This window comes from Stegodyphus dumicola, chromosome 10 (assembly GCF_044657685.1).
Source record: "Stegodyphus dumicola isolate Sdum_Otavi_A_Nest chromosome 10, ASM4465768v1".
In the NCBI taxonomy this organism is placed as follows: Eukaryota; Metazoa; Arthropoda; class Arachnida; order Araneae; family Eresidae; genus Stegodyphus; species Stegodyphus dumicola.
The window spans coordinates 156763069-156787701 of NC_140777.1; the positions used below are offsets into that span (position 1 = coordinate 156763069).

The 24633-nt window shown below is 34.0% G+C and overlaps 1 protein-coding gene across 1 annotated transcript in view; it reads right to left on the reverse strand.

Annotated features, from left to right (window-relative positions):
• The window catches only part of LOC118197271 (endoplasmic reticulum metallopeptidase 1-like), a 58797-nt gene extending 53426 nt beyond the window's left edge, over positions 1 to 5371 (reverse strand). Inside the window, exons 1-2 of the mRNA XM_035368767.2 lie at positions 4525 to 5371; positions 3590 to 3717 (exon numbers count right to left, since the gene is read on the reverse strand). Of these exons, the coding sequence (XP_035224658.1) occupies positions 3590 to 3717; positions 4525 to 5098 (702 nt within the window). The 5' untranslated portion in view covers positions 5099 to 5371. The remainder of the gene's footprint in view (positions 1 to 3589; positions 3718 to 4524) is intronic.
• Between the last annotated feature and the right edge of the window lie 19262 nt (positions 5372 to 24633).

Consider the following 24633-nt stretch of genomic DNA (forward strand, 5'->3'; position numbering starts at 1 on the left):
TTGGCTTTTACTGAAGTACTTCTCTGGCTACTCACCAGAGGGCAGCCTTGTCACAGTTAGTCCAACAGTTTATGTTAAGGGATTGGTTACAAACTCCCCCTCTGGCTCCGCCAATAACTCGGCAAGGAGACAGAACTGGAGGATTTGGGAGCTCTTGTAACATTGTCTCTAGTCTCAGTTTTTTTTTTTTTTTTTTTTTTTTTTTTTTTTTTTTTTGTTTCTTGGGCAAAGGGCACTTTGAAGCACTGCTTGGAACCACAAGTTCTTGATTATTTCGGGAATGCAAAGTAACTTTTGGTGGTCTACCTCTCTTCCTGAGTGGAAGATTTTAAAGATGTTAGTGCAGATGTATGGTACGTTCCTAACGGTTCTGATGATTTATGAAGGCTTGAAATGACACAGGAAGTAGGTGATTTCTGTGTCATTACCAAGTATGGACCGTCACACTTTGGTAGGAACTTTGAAGTCGTTTTGTCTTTTGCATTGCTAGCGGGATGTAAATTGACCCATACTTTATAACCTGGTGAATAAAACACTTGTCGCCTTCCTTTATCATATTGCTTTTTATGTTGATCTTGCTTTATTTCGATACGCTCTTGTATGTGCTTTGTAATAGTTGCGAATCGTTTAAGATAAGGGGTGATTTCAGGAATGAAATCGGGAACAACGTTGTTGACAGTCCTAAGCTCTTTTCCAAACATTAGGAATGGTGTATCACCTATAGTGTCACAGACGGCCGTATTCATAGTGAAGTGAATAACTGGGAGTTTCGAATGCCAGTTGTCATGCGCATCTCCTACTAGGATTGCAAGACGAGGTACTCTATTTTTCCGTCCCACAGGATTTGATTGAGGAAAGTAAACTGGTATTATGTTTTGATTGATATTTTAATGCGCAGCAAACTTGTTGCATGACTGCATTGATAAACTGGGTTCCATTATCGCTGATGATTCTTCGTGGTATACCACGAAGTTTAAAGAATTTTGGAATTAAAGTTTGTAATTAACTTTATTTGTAACTTAGGGATATCCGTATCAGTGGGTTTCAAAGCAGGCACGGAATCATGACTAGCACCTGAACTAGCTACTTGTACTTTCAATTTCTTAAGCTCATGCTTGCGTTGTTCTATCTCTTTCCTTTCATTATATTCATGTTTCTCATGCTGTTTTCTTTCGTTAAATTCACGTTCCTCTATTTCTTTTCATTCTGCAATAATGCTAAAAAATATATCTTTAGTGAACTCTTCATTATATCCCTTACTCGTTAAAATGGCATCCTTAATATCAAGCATTGTTATTTGTTCCGTAACATTCACACCAAGTTCTTTTGCTAGAACACACATATCTTGTTTACAAAGCAAAAAACAACATGATGACACGTTTCACTTAAAATAAATTCTTCGATGAAAAAAAAAACACTTTATTATGGCACTAACTAGAAGGTTGTAATGAGGTACCCAGAAATGATTTGTAGTAATTTTACTATAGAATAACACTATACTAAAGTTAATTGTATCAAAAGTAACTCAGTGTCAAAATAATATATAAAAAAAAGACTCGACTCCCTTCCTTAAAAGAAAACATTTTACAGGGTTTAGAAATAGCACAGTTTAAATAACATTGATAAAATCCTTTTCCGTTAATTATTTCTATTCTCAAAGAACAAAATAAAACATTCATGGATAGCAATGCACTTATGAAACTAAAAGAATTACACACATCTGAAACATATATCAATCAGTATAAAAAAATAACATTTTGCCGGAAAGAATCTTGCGCTTCTTTAAATCATCAAATATAAACAATTTTCAGCAATGTAAACGGAAATGCAAGAAAAAAATATCAATAAATAAAACCGTTATGAAGGCACCAGGGTAATAAACATGTCATTGAGCCACTGGTTCGTCAAGTTTAGCTCAATCGAAACTACGTTTATAAGATTGAATACATTCAGCATATTATAACAATAACAATTTCTAATGCAGAATTTTACTCTTAAAATGCCTCGCTTTGAATATATTATACCTTTTTATGTTTTACCATATTTACCATTTTGAAACAAAACTGAATAGTATTATAATTATGCAGTTCTTGAGCACTCATTATGGGTAAACAAAATGAAAGAATTTCTTAATTACTTCAAGATGATACAATATTCATAAAAGATGTACATATATACTTTAAGTATTTTTTACAGTAAAGTATTTTTACGTTTTCATATTTAAGCATTTTCACGTTTTCAACATTAAGCGTTACCACATTATAGAACATTAGTGTTTAAATGCAAAACAAATTATACCATTGACAACAACTATTTGTTGCTGTTTTACTTCAATGACACTTTGCAGTGGCACACACAAAAAAAAAAAAAAAAAAAAAAAATTCATACCTGATGGGCGAGGTATTTCATTTTCTAAAGTTTTAGGAGTTGGATCCAGCAGGTGCGGATGCAAGTACTATTTCTGAAAAAGAAAGTGAGCAAAAGCCAAGGAAAATTCTTAAAGCTAAACATTAACGTTGGGTGTCACTTTGTGTGTGGGTCATTTTAGATAGGGTCATAGAAGAGTCCTGTATAGTGTAAAAAGTATTTTTTAACAGGTTTAAGTTGCACATGGACATTATATTTAACATTAAGAAAATTAAAGAGCAAAAGTCTGGGACAACCTATCAAGTGGGAAACTTGGCTTTTACTGAAGTACTTTTCTGGCTACTCACCAGAGGGCAGCCTTGTTGTCACAGTCCAACAGTTTATGTTTTTATTGTACAAGTACAAATTGACAATACTTTCTATCAGGATTGAAATTAAAAACCTTTAGATTTGATTTGCTCTCACAAATCACCAAGCCATCAGAGCCAAGCAACAACAGAAGAAACTCTTATATTTTGCATATTTAAGATTTTAGACTTGGTTAAGTTTTTCTAAGTAATTTCTGAGGAGGTAGGAGCTAGCAATACATTCCTTTTAATAATATGCAATTTTATATGAATCTACAACAGCTGCACTGTTAAACTCAGCAAAATTTGTGTAACTGAAGTTACATGCTCTCCTTGCAAAGCCCAAACTATACAACAAACTATATTTCATTCTATAAATTACCTAATTTTAAATAAGATTCAAATATTCGTATTTACGCTCATTAATAATATTGGTACTGTCTGGTCATTTCAACTCTCAGTTAAAAGTATTCATAAGGAAAAGCATTATGTCAGAAAAAAGTTATGTGATAACCTATGAAATCATGAAAAGTATTTATGTGGCAAACCAGATATGCACGTAGCACATCTGTTTTGGCCGGTATACAATGCCAAAGTTCAAGATGTCGAGTTTTTTGGCTTTTCTAATTTTATTAACTGAATTTTTTATGGAATACAAGTTATGGTTATTAAATTACACTGTTATTTTTAAAATAACTGTTGCCTTTTGAAGATTAGCTTGGTGGAAAATTAGTTGTCGGCGACAAGTTTGCAAATGTTCTCCAAAGTCACCGAGTTCATTTTTACATGGAGGTATGGATAATCACAAAGTATCATAATATTCGTATTTACTAGGTGTAAGAAATGATAGAATTCACAGCTAATGAATGACTAACCTGTAAAATGTTTTCTTCAGCTCCATTGAACAGAAATATCACTTCATTTACAAGAGGTTCATCATGCTGAGAGAGTGACAGCAGTACTTCTAGCATAATAGCACAACTCACAACATTATCACTTGATCCTGTAACATATCACTTTCTGTAAAAATTTAACATAAATATTCTTATTATTTTACAACTGTAAATAACCAACTTTTTTATTTTTAAATATAAAACAAAGTATTTTTCCTTAATGAGGAACTTATTTTTCCTTAATCTTCCACAATTATATTTCACTTTGCAATTTATTACTGATAAATTAAAAAGAACTTGGTTCTTCAAAAGTTAATTTCCAATGGAAAAAGTGATAATGATACTTTCAATTCACCATTAACAAAATTTTATTTAATTTTTTTATAAATTATATATTATTATATTTATTTAATTTTAATTTTATTTAATTTTTAACAAATTTTACAAAATGAAAATATGAGAATTTTTCATAATAAGAATGCAGTTTTAAAAAAACAGAGTATTTCATTTATATTTACCATAAACCTTTTACTAATATAGTAAAAACAAAAAATTCCAACCAATTCAACTACTTTATTTTCCAGTGAGATAAGGAAAAAGACTATGACAAATACATTCAAACAAAAGAAATGTATCCATTAACTACAAAATTAGGGTGGGACCTTAGATTGACTCGAATTCTGTACATCAGTTCATTCAATTTAAAAGAAGTCAGGCAAAAGTCATCACTCTTCTTAAAATATTTAACTTATACTAGATAGAACAGCTAGTTTGAGGCAAAAGTCATAATTTTTTTTTAAATATTTAGCTTATACTAGATAGAATAGCTAGTTTCTCTTTTAATATTTTGATTTTTGCCTAACTTTACACATGACAAATAATTAATTATATATTAAGTTAATAATATTAATAATTACCTGGACTAGTTGGTACTGAATCATAATGGCAATTTATCACTATACTTTTATTGGTGGCTTTAAAGGGCCCTATCTTAGCGACAATATTTTTTACGTCGTGGTAACAAGATACCATTCCATCTTTAAAGGTCAATGGAAAACAACCACTAGGTTTCTGTATATCAATTTCGATTCGGTTCGCAGGCTTAGTATGACTTTTAATATAATTTAGTTGCCTGGTTATATAATCTACAGCTACAACTTCATTTTCGTAACTTCCTGTAGGTTTCGGACCTATACTACTAAGTTCAATAACGAAATTTTTAGCTCTTTCCTCACTAAATTGCAGACTTCTTGAATTTCCAGAAGTTTTAAGCTGTTCTACTGATACAGGAAATGGAAACCTAATAACATCACAATACAATACCCCTAAAAATACTGAAAAATAGACAATAAAAATTAAAATCCATGCCCGGTTACTGATCAGCGGTGGACATCTCTTTTTACCAAAATCATCATCACTAAAAATGGAAGCCTCAGATGATAATTCAGCATCCAAAACAGGTCTAGTACGCTGCCTCACGTTATTTTCCATTGTTGGATTTAAAAGTGAACATCACACTAACAAGGAAACGAATAATACCGCCTGGAAATCACAGCAACAAACGCTAGATACGGTTACGAGTCAAATGAACCTTTAAATGTCAAATAGAGGTGATTTAAGAAGAGATAATGGTTATAAAAATAGATTAACCATGAGACAAAAATTGGTCTTCTAGGGGGCATAAACAAAACAAAGGTTAATCATGAAAATGCAAGGATGGACAGAAAAAGTTTTAAAATGTTAAACATGCCTCAATTTAGTGTTATTATTTACTGAGAACCTATAGAAGTGGAGTGTATTTCTCCCGGATTATGTGTTTCTCCAATGAAGTTGCCATGCACAGCAAATTTTAGCATTTAACTTTTTACATTCCATGGCGCAGTTTAACGCTTTAACACCATAGCCCTATTATGATTGTATAAATCCGGAAGCAAAGCATCCTTTCAGCGACTTCTAGTGCTTATATTCTTTGCATTCAATAATAATGATCAGTTATAAGAGGATCTACGGCCGTGTTCTGGTCGATCTGCTGCTCTACGAAAAGAATACGGGAGTAACGTAGAAAGTGACTCGTTAATATTCGCAAGAGCCCATTTCGACTTATCGTTAGGCTTTCACCGAGAGAAAAAGATAAAAGTTTCTCCTCTGCAACCCACAGTTTGAATTCAAATGATAATACAGAAACTAATGAGAATGCTTCTTCAAAACTATAGTAATTTAAACTTTCTGAAAATATTCTAGTCAGTAAAGATTGTATCTGCTTTCTGATGCATCTTTTTTTTTTTTTCTTTTTTTTTTTTTTTTTTTTCGTAAATTAATAAATTAATGGCACAAAAAATTTAGGAACAACTGGGACGTCTACTTAAATTATGACGTCTAGATCCATTAAAAGTTCCTGAACAAAGGATGGGCCAACTCCGCCCCGCCGGAAGGTTCTATCCAGCCTGCAGATAGAATTTTAATTTGCCAGTCAGAGGCAAATTAAAAGAAATATATATTTATATATTATACATCCGTCTCCTTTTCTACTTTGTTGAAATATTATTTTTTTCTTCCTTTTCCCAAAGAACTGATGATCTTTGTACTTTCTCTATTTGCGTTCTACAAAATTGACGGAAATAGCAAGCACAGACAGCTTTCATTCGGTAAAGTATTAAAAGCGGAAGTTCTTCGTTAATTATAGCTGTAGATTGGCGCCAACAAGGGTTATTTCTTTCTCGGGGAGCAAACATATGGGATTCCAATATAGGTGAATAAGACCTCTAAGAAAAAATTTAGTCTTAACTTAAAACAAAACAAACATCTTAATCTTAACTAATGAACTTAACTTAAAACTTAATCTGTTTGCTGGGCAGCTAGCTAAGAACGACTTGTCTCATTTCCAGAGGTTAAATTCAATACCCTCAGTAAACGAAGAGAAGATTAAGAATTATGAAGATGGCTCGCAAAAACCAGCATTTTGAGTTCGAACGAAGATTTCAAGATTTCAGTGCCATTCAAACAGAATTGGATATTTTTATCATGCCTTTCAACGTAAACTGTGAAGCAAAGAGGTTAGAATTGCAGCTTGAATTAATTGAGTTGCAATCTAACAATATCTTAAGCAGTTGTTTTTAAATATGCCAAATATTTTTTTCAAATCATTATCAAAATTAAGTTTCGCAAATTTAATATCTCACGCCCAGAAAAGCAGTGCTATGATAACTTCATCTTATATATGTGAATAAGTGTTTTCAACTATGAACCTTAGAAAGAATTATTTCAGAAGTAGACTTACAGAGGAGCATTTAGCCTCGTTCCTTAGAATCAGTGCATCTCACTTCGAACCTCAGTCTTTTGCATTTACACCACCAGACATTCGAACTAGCTCAACACCGGACGTATCTGAAGACTCATAACTTGCACCTTCACAAGATTTATTTATCTCAACTACAAACTGTTTAACGTTAGGGTAGAAAAAGATATGCCATTTTCGCACGAATTCAACACAGGATGAGTTTTCAAAACCCGGGTGCCTGCATACAAGTGTTTTCTAACACCTGAGTCTTCGAACCAAGGAGGTTAGGAACCAAGGAGGAGATTCATGAGATGGCGCCACGTGTAAAATCCAGTTCTTAATCGGAGCAGCAAAGCGACGTCATTACTCACTCAGACTTCTCGTGAGACAACTATACGCGACGGTAGCATGAACTGTGTTCCGTGCTCTGCGTTGATCTCTGTAATGTAATTTAAATTGTAATTTAGTACTTAAAATATTATTTGTCTGTGTAATTGCTGACCCTGTCTTATTTGTGTGTGTATCGTTACGTAAATTTTTTCTGCATGGTTAAAATATTTATTGTTATCATGGTAAAATATCAATAGTGTATCCTCATGCTACAATATTTGTGCTGTTAAATGTTTATTAATTAAAGTGAAAATTATCTATCAGTATGCCCGACGATATTCTACCAGAGCCACAAATCACACGCGTTGCGGTGAAGCCACCGCCTTTCTGGAAAAATAATCCTTCATTGTGGTTCGCTCAGATCGAAGCAAAATTTTCTATCGATCGCATTAGTGAGGATTCTACAAAATTCAACCATGAAGTTGCAGCAATTGAGTCTGATATTCTGAATTCAGTGCATGGCTTAATTCTCAAACCACCTGATTGTGATAAATACTCCAAACTGAAACAGCGGCTCATTGAAATCTATTCAGAATGTGAATCTTCAAAAATACGTACTTTACTACAAGGACTTGAACTTGGAGATCAGCGACCTTCATACTTGCTGTCACGAATGCGTGATCTGGCAGGAAGCCATTTTAGTGACGACTTGTTGAAGTCACTTTGGCTTTCGCGTCTTCCTAATAACATACAAGTAATTCTTGCTGCTTCCAATGAAGATCTAACCCGTTTAGCAGCAATGGCTGACAAAATTAATAAACTTGTTACTCCAGCTTATGTTAGTGCTGCTAATGCTGCACCTTCCAGTTCATCCCTCGAACAACAAGTGGCTGAATTGACCAAAAAAGTATCTTAACTCTCTACAAGTCTTCATGCTTCACGGAGATACAATCGATCAAATCAGGGCCCACGTAATAAATTTCGTGGTCGAAGCAGGAGTCGATCTCGTCACAATACTCGAACGCAGTACAAAGAACCCACAAGTGGCATATGTTTTTATCATATGAATTTTGGCGCTCAAGCTCGCAAGTGTGCCCCTCCATGCACTTTTGAACAAGCGGGAAACTAAATGGGCGGTCTTCTGCTGGCCAACAGAATGTCCGCCACATCGACAGAATAGTACTGGCTGATCGTTCAACTCAGTTATGTTTTCTAGTAGATACTGGAGCTGACATATCAGTGCTCCCGAGAACTAAAACAAATGCTCACCAACTTAATAAACTTGTACTGTATGCAGCCTATGGTACCCAAATTGCAACCTACGGCACCAAACTATTGACACTTGATTTAAACTTGCGCCGGACTTTCACCAGGCCTTTTATTATTGCGGATGTAACTCAAGCAATTATTGGTGTCGACTTCTTGACACATTTCCACCTTCTAGTGGATGTCAAGAATAATTGCTTAATTGATGCTACAACTCAGCTGACATCACAGGGCCAAGCTTCTCACATATCGAACGTATCTACCAACATAAGTGTTGTATCGGGCAGCACACGGTTTCATCGGTTATTAGCAGAATTCCCTGACATTTTAAACCCATCCAAATCAGGGCAGCATACTCATCAGCCAGAAGTGTATCATCACATTGAAACACATGGCCCACCTGTATTTTCCAAGCCTCGTCGTCTTTCTCCAGAGATGCTAAAAGCTGCTCGCAAAGAATTTGAATTCATGCTAACACAGGGAACCATTCGCCCATCTAAAAGTCCATGGGCCAGTCCACTTCACATGGTTAAAAAGTCTAATGGTGACTAGCGGCCTTGTGGAGATTATTGTCGACTTAATGCCGTCACAGTCCCTGACAGATATCCAGTCCCACATATCCAAGACTGTACCCATCTTTTTCATGGAACAAACATATTTTCTACCCTCGATCTTGCCAGAGCATATCATCAGATCCCAGTGCATGCTGAAGATGTGCCCAAGACCGCAGTGACTACACAATTTGATCTCTTTGAGTACTTATATATGCCATTTGACCTTCGCAATGCTGGCCAAACATTTCAGCGTTTCATACACCAAGTACTGTCTGGCCTCGATTTCTGCTTCCCATATTTTGATGATATCCTGGTTGCATCTACAGATGCGGAAGAACATTTTCAACATCTGCGTCAGATATTCACTCGCCTTAAAGATCATGGATTAAAACTAAATCCATCCAAATGTGTACTTGGTCAACCCTCAGTTTCCTTTCTTGGATGTCTTATCACCCAGAATGGAGTCAAACCTTTACCGGAAAGAGTCAAAGCAATTAACGACCTACCTCAGCCCAAAACCATCTCTGAACTGAAGCGTTTTCTAGCAATGTTAAATTTCTACCGACACTTTCTGCCAAATGCCGCAAAAACACAAGCCTGCCTACATGAGTTTCTGAAGAATAGCAAAAAAAAAAAAAAAAAAAAAAACGATCAACGAGCTGTCCCTTGGACTGAATCTGCATCTGCAGCATTCGTGCAATGCAAACACGATCTGACGAATGCAGCCACACTTTCTTATCACTCACCTAGTGATCAGCTCTCTATAATTGTAGATGCATCTGAAACGGCCATAGGAGCAGTGCTTCAAGCCCATACCACTAAAGGACTTTCCCCAATGGCATTCTTCTCCAGAAAACTTACTACTGCAGAAAGGAAATACAGCACATATGACAGGGAGCTACTTGCTGTGTACTGTGCTGTTAAATACTTCCGGCACAACTTGGAAGGACACTTCATCATTTTCACCGATCATCGACCATTAACCTTCGCTTTTAGAAAAAACTCTGACTCATGTTCTCCTCGTCAGCTTCGACATCTGGATTTCATCGCCCAGTTTAGTACAGATATCAGATATGTCTCTGGTACTGATAATTGTGTCGCTGATGCCTTGTCTCGGGTAAACAATATCAACCTCACTACCCCAGATTTCTCTGAAATTGCAAAAGCTCAACTGCATGATGAGGAACTCAAGAACCTAATCTCAAATCCACAAACCTCCCTTCAGTTACAACCGCTGCACATTGATCCAACGCTTAAAATTTACTGTGACATAGAGAACAATAGAATACGTCCCTATATTCCTGTCAATTTTAGACGTGAAGTGTTTAATGCCTTGCACAATTTGGCACATCCTGCAATCCGTGCCACCAAAAAGCTGATCGCAGACAGATTTGTCTGGCCAGCAATGAATCAAGACATCACAGAATGGACTCGTTCATGTATTAGATGTCAACGGTGTAAAGTATCCCGTCACACTCACAGCCCCATTCAACAATTTAACCGTCCAGCAAGACGCTTTGATCATGTGCACTTAGACTTGGTTGGCCCATTGCCTCCTTCAAATGGTTACACATACCTCCTCACTTGTATTGATCGGTACACAAGATGGCCTGAAGCCATTCCTATTGAAAATATATCCGCTGAAACTGTAGCTCGAGCATTCATCTCCCAGTGGCTTTCAAAATTTGGCATGCCTACCACCATCACTACTGACCAAGGCCGACAATTTCAATGTCACTTGTTCGCATCCCTCACCTCTCTTCTTGGCATTCGCCATATTCGCACAACACCATACCATCCATCTGGAAATGGGATGGTGGAACGCTTTCACCGATCTCTCAAACAAGGTCTGAAGTGCCACAGTAGCACACACTGGACAGTAGCCTTACCCCTAGTCTTGCTTGGTCTTCCCACAGCAAAGAAGACATTGGTAGCACTTGTGCTGAAATGTTATATGGTGCAACCCTCCGTCTTCCAGGTGAATTCTTTCACCCAGAATCTACTCCAGTTCTCGACCCTCCAACATTCCTTCATCGTTTACGTGAGACCATGAGCAATATCTCGCCAACCCCAGCATCTTCGCATAACCAGCCAAGCTATTTTGTACATCCTGCGCTTGAGACATCTTCGCACGTATTCGTGCGCAACTATGCAATTAAGCCAACTTTAACACCTTCATATGATGGTCCATTCAAAGTTGTCAAACGAACACCGAAACATTTCACCATCATCTGCAATGGTAAACAATCAGTGATTGGAATCGATCGTCTCAAACCAGCATTTCTAATGCAAGATCCAACAACTTCCTCATCAACATCACTCCCGGAAGAAAGCTTACATCCCGTTAAAGAGCAACCTAAAACTACCAGATCTGGAAGAAAGGTTAAATTTAACCCAAAGTACTTATAACGTACCGATGGTACTTTGGGGGGAGTACTGTGGCGTTCCGACAGATACTTCAACTTCTATTCATGAGATGGCGCCACGTGTAAAATCCAGTTCTTAATCGGAGCAGCAAAGCGACGTCATTACTCACTCAGACTTCTCGTGAGACAACTATACGCGACAGTAGCATGAACTGTGTTCGGAGCTCTGCGTTGATCTCTGCAATGTAATTTAAATTGTAATTTAGTACTTAATATATTCTTTTGTTATAGGAGATTGTCTACTCTTATTTTCTTTAATTATATCATGCATTAAGCACACAAACCACCAAATCAGTATAAGGAACTTATACAAATGAAATCGCAATTTCATTCATCTCATTAACATATTTGAATTGTAATACTTGTATATTGTTTTTAAAATTTTAGAAAAATTTATCTTGGCCCGACAAACTTTTTATTTATTTTTTTTTTTTTATTTTTTGCCCGCGACCGAAAACATTTGCCCATCCCTTCCCTGAACAACGAGAGAAAGTATTGTTGCGTGCGTACGGGTTCGTAATAGATTGAAAGCACAAGTCCGATAATAGGTTAATAAAATTAATTCTTGTCAAAAGAAATATATCAGAACTCTGGGAATTTTCCTTAGAGATGCTCGTACAAGTTTTCACAATATCACGCACTATAATCAGCAGTTATACTTCAAACTACTAAAAACGTCAAATACAACGCAATATAAAGCCCATCTAAGGAGAAAGCTAACTCGGATATCTCAGTTCACGCGGAACTAAACAATTTACAAAAACAGTATCTTAGCAACTGACAGCAGATGCTCTCTACTCGGCCTTAAATTAGCATTCAACCGGCAGCGAGATATCTAGTACTTTCTGCTTCGCGAAATTACTGGAAAGCAATAAGAGGATGGAATTAGGTTACAGCTAACGTAGTGGTAAATTTATTTGTAAATTTATTCCGTTTGAATACAAATTACCGAATACCAATTTGCTCAATGTTAAATGCACGTGCCCTGCATTTTTACTTTTCCGCATAGCTTTTTCTTAAAATTTGTCTCGCGCTACATAGCACATGAAAAAATTCAACAATTTTAGTTATACTTATGAATTGCTAAGTTGAGAAACACATTTTATATTAACATGTACGGTTAACATTGACAAATCTCATGTATGTAGTTTCCTTGATATACAACTATTAGCATTTATCAGAACAATTCATTTGGATATGCATTGTTCAGAACAAACATTTTTCATAGTGCAGAAATTTTCAAGGGTCATGGAGAAATATTGAGGAATAAAAAAATTAAAACAAAGTTAAAGGGGAAAAACATTTTTCTCCAAAATATTATAAGAGAAAATAAAAATAAACATTACTTAATAAAAATGTTAAAATAATATTTTACACTTTGAGGATATGCTTAACAAACATGAAATATTAGATTATGGATATGAGATTTAACATACAGATGTGAAACAAAATAAGTACTTAGATAACTTTTATTTTCTTAAATTGCATACCATCTTGTTAATTCTTAAGTTTGCATTGTATCCCATCTGATTATAATTTGTCGATGTATGTTTTTAACTTACAATCTTGGGATGGCAAGATATGTAATATTTTCATTAAAGCACTCTTCATTAACATAGAGGAATGTCACAGGTGAGGTCCTCTAAAACAATGTCTCTCAACCGCCGGTCCGCAAGATATATTTGCCGGTACGTGAAATTGTTTTTATCTTCATGATTTATTTATGTGAAAAAATTGTGAAAATGGGTCGAATTATTAAACTTACTGGTCCGCGAGAATGTACTGAAATGTTCTACCGGTCCTTGGAGTAAATCCAGTTGAGAAACACTGCTCTAAAATACGAAAAGCTCTCTGAGTTAGAAAAAAAGAAATTTCAATATTGCTGAGTGGGTCATTAATACAATTCCTAAAGATGCCTTTCCTGACATGTAATTTATTAAAAACTTTATAAAATAATAATTTAATAAGTTCTTTTTTTAAGAAAAATCGTTTAAATATCTAATAAAAGACTAAGAATAAGTGAATATATCTTATTGTTTTCATTATACTTTAATAATATTTTCAAAAGTGTCATCAAAAGTTCTAAAATTTATTTGTAAAAAGCTTCATCTAAGAGGATTATTCAGGGTTCCAGATGATTTTATCATTTGCGCAGCTGTCGCTTTAGAAACAGATGTGACTGCATTTAGTTTTTTTTTTTTTTTTTTTTTTTTTTTTTTTTTTTTTTTTTTAACATTCTAGGCATGCTTTAATTGCATGTGTAAATTAATACTTTGATACCTGCTGAAGTATGAAGTAATCAGATAGTCAGGTGTTAAGTGTCGAATCACCAAATATGATCTGTAGGCAGGCAAACTTTTTTATTACATCCCCTTGTTTAGGGGAGACAACTGCAATACCAAAGGGTCCGTGTTCGAATACCGCAGAAAGCATGGTTGTAACTGTTCGTCCTTTCATAAGGGGTAACAATTGCCGCCTATTAGGCCCCTCCATGGAGGTAGGAAAGGGAGGAGGGGCCATTCCGCGCTAGAAGTGAAGCACTGCTTTGAAGCTTGGGTCACCAGATGGGGTATTCTTTGTTTACATTCAGAAGCTCGCTTGACAAAATTCTGATAGTATTTCGACACACGACAGTTCCATAGAAATCGAAAAAGGGACACTCTCGCATGAAAGAAACATTCATAGTGTGATGGATAATAGCAATTTGTATAGTTTACTGACATTTACGCAAAAATCACATCTTGGTTATTTTTCGATAACTAACAACAGCGATTTTGATTATGAATTTGTTTTATAAAATTCTAAGCTGTTGCACTACAAAAATATAGATTTTAAGAAAATTGCTAAAAGAGATCTGTCAAAATTTATTTTCTAGAAGATTTGAAAAGTTTGAAACTTAATGGCTAAAATATAAAATTATGTATGTTAAAATATTTGTAATTAGGCACATAGGTCAGATTAAGTTTTTATTAAATAGAGGGTATCTGCCTAAAGAGAGAGATGCCATCATGGAGGAATTTTGAAGAAAAACTGACCTTTGAGTGGGTATTAAAAATAATACTTATAATTTTCACTCAAATTATATTCATATATATTTTTTATGTAAAACTTTCGGGTGTATGCTAAATTAGTGTAAATTACTTTACACGAAAAATATAGTGAATGCACAGAAATTAAAGATTTGCACATGCCGGAAATGATAAATAGGAAATATGTATGGGTATTTATGCATGTGCTTGCAAAAAGCATGTATCTGCCTTTGACAAAATACTTAAATATTCATTAAATTATTTATAAATGTATTTGAAATGAAGAATTTATTCACTTATGAACAACTGTGAAAGTACTGTGAAGAAATCTAATGATTAAATGTATCTAATTTATAATGATTATAAATGTTATCTAAATATATAATAACCTTAATATTGAATTGTAAACATAAATTGAAATCCTGTTGACAAATACGTTATAAAACTATTTAAGCAAGAATTGTTCGTATTAAAAAGCAATCTGTTAAAAGGTATTGTAAAGCAAATGCTATGAGATGCGCACTTAAGAACGTAATAAAGAGTTTTGGAATATGTATTGTTGAAATGAAGGGTAAAAAAAAAATCTGATAAGTATAATTAAAAGAATTATTCCCTTTACATTTTATAATAACTCAGTTACAAGTTTTAAATAATACTTAAAAAAAAAAAAAAAAAACTTATTTTATTTCCTTTCAGAAATGTTGAGAGAAAGTCAAATACTATTTAATACCTATTTAATTATTAGGAATTAGCGAAATACTTATTTAAAGTATTTCGCTAATTCCTAATAATTCTCTAATTTAAAATGAACCGAATAGAGCATTAATTATAAATTGACTTACATTTTTCGATTTAAAAGAAACCAAAAAATCATGTCATATTTAAGAAAGTATTTTAGGAAGAAGCTCTATAAATAGAAAAGAAATAATGCATAATTTTAATATTAATAATACAATAAACTTTGATCTTAATTTTTGTACCTTAACCGAATAAAATCGAATTACCTTAATTTTTTTTTTCTAATGTAATTAACGAAAACTTGTGAAAATATTTCCTTCAAATTAAACCATTCTGAGAAAACTGTCCTGTGAAAAGTATAGCATTTTATTCCGTTCAGAATGAAATGTTGTTTAAAAATATGTTGTTTTCACATACTTAGGACTCTGAAGTGTTGTAGAAAAAGAAAATATATACATTTATATGTATATTTGCGACGTAATTACAAAATATTTACACCCGAACGCGTCAAATCCCATAGAACTCAATGGTAAATGACCCAATGTTTTGGTCACCACGTAGGGATCGCCGGTGCTTCAGAGCAGGGTACGGAGAAACTTGTTTAGGGCGACTCCATCTTATTTCCTACCTCTATGGGCCCCTCCACAATAAAATGGCCACCACTTCCGGCCTTAGAGTGGCTAGTGTCGAAAAGGCAAGTGCCCACCGTTGGGGGGAGGACTATAAAATATATGATATTAATTCTTGCTTTAATCAGTGTTCTTATATATGTCTTCAAACTGTACTGTATGCACTTATATTTAAGTGCTTTCTTTGTTACGAGTATTCACATCGCAAGTTCAATTACAAACATATTTAAAGGTTAAATTTCATCAATCAGCCCACTAGAACAGGAGATATAAAACTGTCCCCTCTTTTTTGCATGTGTGTGTATGTGCAAGGTGTACCAGAAAAAAATCTGATGTGTACACCACATGACTTCCTTGTAAGGAGTATTAAATTATACGCGTTTTTAATTGCATTTCGTTTAAACTTATTGGATTGAATTAAATCTACTTCGCCGACAGCGCATAAGCCACAATAGAATAAATGCATTCTTTAAAATTGACTCTATTTGTTTGCCATAGCGACACTCTGGAGCTAGGTTCACTTAACAATATTATATTTTGTTCATATCATAACTCAGAATGCACAAAATTTATATCATTTAAAGACTTATCTAATCGTTGCCACATGTTCTATTCAAATACGATAATAAAGCTAGAACGATGTAAAATAGAAATTAAGGAAACAAAACAAAAAAGAAAAGAGTTTTTTTTACGGACGATTGAGTATTTCACATTCAATTCATTCAGTTCTCACTTCGCGACAAGGCAAAAATACATAAAAACTCAAAATATCTGTATTAAAAATTACGAAGTAAATCTTAAACGTTTATTTCGTCGAAAAAATTCCAGAAAGGATTAAACATGATTTAATTCGCAATAATAAATGAAGGCGTTATCTTTGTTATTGCCAAGCTAAGTTTCTCTAGATTGGCCGCAAATCCACTACTCTGATGTTTCAAATGTAAACAAGAGCAATGGCCGCCATAAAAAAAAAAAAAAAAAAGGCTTAGCTCCACTTAAACACAACTTTAAAATTGTTGATAATTCTAAAAATATTGCATACAGATTTACTAAAGGCATAAAACCCTTAACCGGAAGATAAAAACAACATAATTCAATCATTTTTAAAACAAAAAATGTACAATTTACAAACATATAAGAGTAAAGAAACTGAGATCACTGAGCCGGGTAACAGAGTGGATATATATATATAAATATATTTATATACGTTTGGCACGGCCAATTGCAACGAAAATACGAGGTGCACATCTACATGTTATAGTAGTCCTATATACAAAATTTCAACGTTCTGAGGCTACACGTTTTTGAGTTATGCGAGATACGTACGTACATACGTTCGTACAGACGCCACGAAAAATTCTCTTCAGAATTCATTTTAAAGCAGTTTTATAATTTTTTTGGAGGAAAAGAGTCTTTTATTCTGTCCCTTATGTACAGATATCACGCAAAAAAATCGTTAAATTGCATTCGAAAGCTGTCAAAATGGATATTTTCGTTGAAATATGCTGCCTGAAACTTTTCGCGATTACAATACTTCTTTTTTACTTCGTACAAGGAAGTAAAAAACAAAAAGGTACTGAAAAGGGCTCGTTGTGAAACCTGATTTATTTCTGAATATTAATGCCCTTTGTCTGGTAGATCTTGTTGATTTCCAGGCTCAATCAGGTACAGACAAGTTTATTATCTTGTCCCAAGATTATCAAACTAATGTTTTTTAAGTTTCTTAAAAAAAACCTTTAAATAGCAGTTCAAAAAAAAAAAAAAAAAAAAAAAAAAAAAAAACCTTTAAATAGCAGTTCTTTATTATTTTTTCAAAATTACAGTTTTATGTTTGAGGAATGAACACCTTTTAAATAATAGCCTTATTATGATCTTTTTTCCTACTTTACCTAGAAAGCATTTGTCATTCTAATGAATGCCTTACTAGATACATGCAAGTATATAATAATTCTCCTATCTCATACTAAGCTTAAAAACGCCAGGTATTCTATAAAGTGCCAAGGTATTCTATAGAATCCTGGTGTTTCATACATTGTCTGTAACATGTACACCGTATATTTCTGAATGTAAACCAATTCGTGTATAAGCAGAGAGTTCATTTTTCCATTCTTGTGTGAAGTGAAGGAAGTTTTGTAATCCCGATAACTTCGGGTATCATATTTCAACGAAAATGGCCATTTTGGTCGCCCTCGAATTCATTTGAATCATTTTTTTTTTGGCAGGAAACATATATGAAGATATATATATCAAACATGTATGAATATATAGCCGGTAACAGGGTGAGAATGTATATATATATATATATATATAATATATACATTCTCACCTTGTTACCTGGCTAGCTGAGCTTAGTTTATTTTTATATGTTGGTAAATTGTGGATTTTTTACTTTAAAAGTTATTGAATTATACTGTATTGTATATTGAATTATACTTATATCCCGACTGAGATTTTTATACTTTTAGTTATCTGCATGCAATAGTTGTAGAATTGTCAGCAATTTAAAAGTTGTTTAAGTCTACTAAGCCTAACGAAACCGCCATTTGTTAACGTTTGAAACCTTTAGAAGAATAGTGAATTGAGTTAGTTTTTGCACTAGCTTCAGTGTCTTTTTGCAAAGTGGGACCAAAAGTAAACTTTCAGTTTTGTGCACCGAAAAATCTGTCTTCCTGCCGTTGGAAGAATGGCTTGTTTTTGGGTAGACACTCTTATTTGAATTGTAAAAAAGTTTTTTTTTATCAGATATTTATAGTTATACATAAATTAATATTATCTTTAATTATTTTAAAATTATGGATATATATATAATGAATTCCCATTAATGTGATCAGTCAAGGTTTTCAAAGATTTCTAAGTGCAAACAGTTGTCCGCACTAGAAATAGAAAGCATATTTCGATAGCTAAATTTTCAAATATTTTGACAGTAAACACGTGTAGTAATGCTGTCCGCATGCGCGAAAAACGCTGTTATGAAGCTCTTTCAATCCCGTTAAACATCCATCGTTGTGAAACGAAAAGTATTTGAACATTAGTTTTTGGCCATTTCTAGTGCGTTAGCTCTTAAAATCAGTCTGCTAGCAATTTCTGATCACTCTTATTTAAAGCTTTCGAGAAACGCAGATTCAAATTTTGCATTTTCTCTTTCCCTTTTTAACATTCGCCCCCCTTCTAAGGATGGTTTATCCTTAATTCCTTTTCTTCTCGTCCATACATAGTTCACAGCAGTTTGCGGAAATTCCTTGAAAACAGGTTTTCCCTCTGTCAGTGAGTTAGAAAATATTTACTTTCTTCGAAATTAACAATGATTTTTTTTGTCATAGAATATTTCCCAATTAAAACTAGAAAACTACGCCGTGCGATGGCAAAGAATCCCCAAGCTCAAGTAAACTTAACTGCCTACTACCATCAGAGAAGTGTCTACAACATTTCATGACGTTACAGCACTCTATATCTTTGGAAATAGGACAATAACCACTGATACTACTCAGCAAGATAAGAATTTCAGTTTTTTTTTTTTTTTTCCCTATCTCTTTAACTCTTCAGCAATAAAATGAAACAGTGGATAAAAATTATGAGAATGTGATGTCTAGACAAAAGATATTTTTAAAAGCACAAAGAGCAACAAACTGTCAATATGTGATGTTTCCGACACTGTTTTCTCCCTTCAGCACACCTTCTTTTGTTTTCAGCACTTTTTGATTATTTTATACTTTTATACACTAAGATATATCTTAAAAAAAAAAAAAAAAAATACATCTGAAAGCTTTCAAATTTTACTTACGCCCAAAGGGACTTTTCTTTTTCGTTCCACGTGGCATTCAAAACGGGATTTGAAAAATGATATAGATATTGAAAGTCATTCGACGCAAAATACCGTTAGACATTGTAACGTCTTTGCGTTGCTAAGCTACCAACGTAATATCAGTCAGAAATGTAAAGAAACCCAGCGCATAAAATATCCGCCATGTTAATGCTAATGGAACGCTTTGAAATCATTGAGTTTGTTAATCAAAAAAGTCGTTAAAGTTTTACAAAATATGAAACCGATAAAAAAAAACAAATTCTAAATTTGGGCTTACAGACGCCCATATTCTAGTGGAGGACTACGTTATTCAGAATTTGATGTCTCTAGGTACCGTTGTTTTTTCACAATTCGAGAAACATACATAGATTCCTGTAGATTCTTCATTATTTAATTTCTTTAAATATAATGCAGGGTTCTAATATTTGGTGGCAACAATTTGAAAAGTGATTCAGATTTTTATAGTGAGCCAACGTAAAATGCCAAGGCGAAATTAATAAGTCTGCTGGAGTGACGCGTCTTTGGATTAAAAAAAACTTATTGGGAATTAAACCTAATATTAACATCCTTACTTTCTTAAAGCCATAGAAATGTAATATTAGTTATAATCTTTTCAGATTTTGATTTGATCTAATATCATCTCATAATCTTGAATTCACAATAATTTTTCATGCTTTATGCTAAATGGAATGATTTTAACAGCGCTCTCTTATTCTTTCATGCAAATTAGTAATTTGTTCTGTCATGAATTTAGTCTTCATCGGTGTATTTATGTATTATGTGTATTTTAACCTTTCAGATAACTTTTAAGACTGCTTATGTAGAATACCTAACTTTTAAGACTGCTAATATATGATACTTAACTTTTAAGACTGTTTATGTAAGATAGTTAACTTTTCAGACTGCTTACAGTTAACTTTTCAGACTGCTTACAGTTAACTTTTCAGACTGCTTACATTAGGTGCTCATACTATATAGATTCCTTTTTTATTCTTTTTCGGAGTTACTGATCCGGAGTTACTAAGACCTACTATGTTTGACGCAATGTAGCTAGACTGGAATTTTGATCTAACATATCCTATCAATCAACCAACCAAGCACAAGAATGCTTTTGAAAAACAGATGAACATAGGTTCTTGAAGCGAAATTGTGCGTGAAATATGATTTTTTTTCCCCAGAGAAAGGCTGCTTAACATAGAAATGAGATTTTCCCTCTATATTATCTGGTGCTCATTAACAGATGTCTTTAATATTGGTTGTTTACATGCAACTAACACGAAAGAAAAGTTGTCCTCAGTAATGAAAAAATCGTCTTAGGTGAGTACTAAATGAATTAGAATCCTTTGCTATTTATACTTCAGTTTTACTATATGCAATATTTCGCAGATCATGTGAAAGAGCTTCACTTTTTTTAATCCATAAATTAAGCTTTTTAGGATTTTTTTTTTTAAATGTATTACGATTATAGGAAGAAGGAAACGAACTTATTTCTGCAGCCAATAAATTCTAAAATATATAACATTCCTTAAACTGTTGTTCAGAACTACTGTTTCATAGTTAAACAGTATTTATAAAAGTTTCTTGGAACACTAAGGAGTACCTCCTAAATGAAAGCTGGAACATTGACAAGGTCAAACAATATGACATTAAATAGACACTTTTTCATACTTACGCTAAATATAACTTTTTACAAATAGCCAGGGCGTTATTCAATCGATCATTGATCATTTTTCAGACCAGAAACAAAAACTATCTGATTTTGAATGAATTAAATTGCCAATCATCATATATTACTCTCAAAGATTGTCAATCATCCTGTATTAGGTACTATATTAGGAACTAGGAATGTTTGAGGGACGTTTGTTGCAGAGTTCTTATGTGAGTGAAAACATCTGTTAAAATTTTGAATATACTAACTAGTGAATGGAAATTAATTAAAGTCTGGCTAATTGTCGTGTCAGAACAAGGAAAAAAGTAATTATCACTGTCTACGAGCTATTTGACAGACTAAAGAGTATGAAATAGGCTCATTTTTTTTTTAGTAACAGCATAAGAAAAGTCTGAAAACAATTAGCTTTTTATACATTATATACAATTTTGCAATTACACTATGTACAAATCCTCCAACTGATAGTCATCCAACTTATACCGCCTTCTCAGGTTTAAGAATAAATTATCATATCCCTATCAGTTAAATGGTTTAGAGTGAGTATTTAACGCCTGCCCTTTTAAGACAATGGTTAAAAAATCGATTAGGTATTAGATTATTTTTGAGAATTTTAATAAGGAGCCAATTTCGCGTTCTAGATCTATCGTATCTGTGCAAATATTTTTAATACGTTGTATTTGATTTAATATTGTATAACTAATAATGTTTTGAAGATGTTGGAAGTCCAATTTATTAATTTGTTAGTATTGAAATTGAAGTTTCTTGTTTTGTCAAACAGTAAAATTTTTTTGCAGTTAATGATTTGAAGATCGAGATAGTCGATGTTATTTTGCGAATGATTAGTTTTATTAAATGTAAGGTATTCTGGATAAATCTCGGAGTACTCAATCTTATTAAAGTTATTAAATGTAATAAGATTACCTATATATCTGTAAGTGTGCTTGTAGCAATTTAATTCTTGCTGTTGTAAATTTTTTTGGAATGTAAATTCTTTGATAAATAAAAAGAGATTATAGATCGAAGTACTGGAATGTGAGCCCATTGGAAGTCCTCTGATTTGTTTAAAAAATTGATTTTGAAATTTACGGTAGTTATGAAAAAGTGTGCATTTTAGGTAAGTTTTCCATTTACTAGTGTTCATAATCGCGATCTGCTCCATTACTGATAATGTGCAGGTTGGTGCGGCCATTGATAGAAATACCGGCCCAGAGCGACCATCCCTCCACTTCCCCCAAATCGGGCACTTTCCTGCATAAATGAAGGGCTATTCCGTACACCAGGACGCCTATTCTATGATCACTGGATCTGTCTACAACTTGAGCGAACAATATTGACTCAAAAGAACCGGTATGGACAGCCATCCCAACTTATCGGAGAAAGCCATTCTGTGGTCCTCAGTTGGAGGGCGGGTGGGTCCATTTAACTTTACTGGAAGGGGACAAGGCTTCAAGGAGCTTTAGACCAATCGCAGTACAGACGAGTGACGAAATAGCGCGCGCTGGCTGAAGTTCTAGGAATATTCTTCCATTATTTCACTAACTCACACGCTGCATTTGTAGTTCGAAAAAAAAAAATTGCATAAAACAGTATTATGACCAACAAGCAGTAGAATATGCTGCTGTGTTATGTGAAAGAAAATCTCGTTTTTTAATGGGAAAGTTAACGCAGGAATTTAGAGCTAAGAAATAAAGAGTGATATGGGATACCACGAAAGCAATGGTAAATAGATAAGAATAAATGAATTAAGCTTACTTCAAATCCTTTTAGAAATAAACAATTTTAATTATTTAAATTTATAATATTGTTACGAATTTGGTATTTAAAAAAAAAGCTAATGTTAGTTCAATTATAAATTAAATGGTTTTATTTCTCGCGCAGTGCAGCGCGTGACGAATATTAAAAGAAAGCTAAGCCGGAAAAATTAAAAATACAAGAGCGCGTGCGTTAAATAAATAAATATCTCTTTTTGATTTCGAGAAAGTACTGGAAAATTCTAGCGCGTGATTTTAAAATCTTATAAAAGGAGGAAAACATCTCAGTTTGTAGTAGTTGCTTAGTTTGTTGTTGTTTAGAAAACTGCCGTTGTTGATTATAGCGAATTCGCGGATTAGCGTTCTTTAGCTGTTTTGAATTACGTTCTATTGTACATTTAAGTAGTTAAAAGATAACTACTGTGAGATATTGTGATACTGCATGATAATTTGAGAAAATTTAAGCATTTCTGTTGTGATAATAATAAATTTTTGTTCATTTTTCATCGGACTTGTGCATTCATTTCATAACGAACCCGTACGCACACAACAATTTTTGGTGTCAGAAGTGGGATTTGAATGCCAATAACAAGAGCGATGGAAGAGCAATTAAGGCATTTAATATCAGCCTTTGCCTCATTTAAAGAAGAAATGAAATTGGGCCAGGAATCCCTCAAGGAAGAAATGAAAGCGGCACAGGAACAAATGAAGTTGGGCCAGGAATCCGTTAAAGGAGAAATGAAATTGGGCCAGGAATCCGTTAAGGAAGAGATGAAATCTCTTAAAAATGAGATGAAAGCAGGTCAGGACGAAATGAAAAGAGAAATTACCTGCGTAATAGAAAATAAATTTGAGGCTATGGAAGGCAGAATAGACGCGGTTGAAACTAAAGTTGGACAAATAGAAGAAAAAGTTTCTTCGGTAAAAGAACAAGTAGAAGAAAGAATTTCTTCTGTAAAAGAACATATAAAAGAGAGAGTTTCTGCCGTCGAACAACAAATTGATGATAGGGTTTCTGCTGCCGTTGCCAAAGAAGTTGACAGCCTAAAGAAGTGCATAGCGACGGTAGGAAACAATTCTGAAGGTTTCAAATTTTTATCGATGCCTGCTCGTTCCGTTCTGAAACTATCTACATATGATGGGAAGACCTCCTGGCAGGTGTATAGGACACAATTTTCTATCGTTGCGGATGCGAATGGATGGGATTCCGAAGCTAAGGCCTGTCATCTCGCCGCTTCTCTGAGAGCAGACGCAGCGGATATCCTGCAGACGCTTCCCGAAAATCAAAGGCTAGATTTCGAAGCTCTATCCGGCGCTTTGGAGCTGCGCTTCGGCGAGAAATGTTTAAAAGACTACAGCAGGCTCCAATTAAAATCTCGTCAACAGAAGCTCACCGAAACGCTTCAGGAGCTCGCCACGGATGTTGAAAGGCTGTCACATCACGCCTTTTCGGAGTGCCCGACAGAAACAAGGGAAATCCTGTCCCTGCAATATTTCATCGATGGCATCCGGGACCCTGAAATACAGAAAGCACTGCGAATGGCGGATGTTAAAG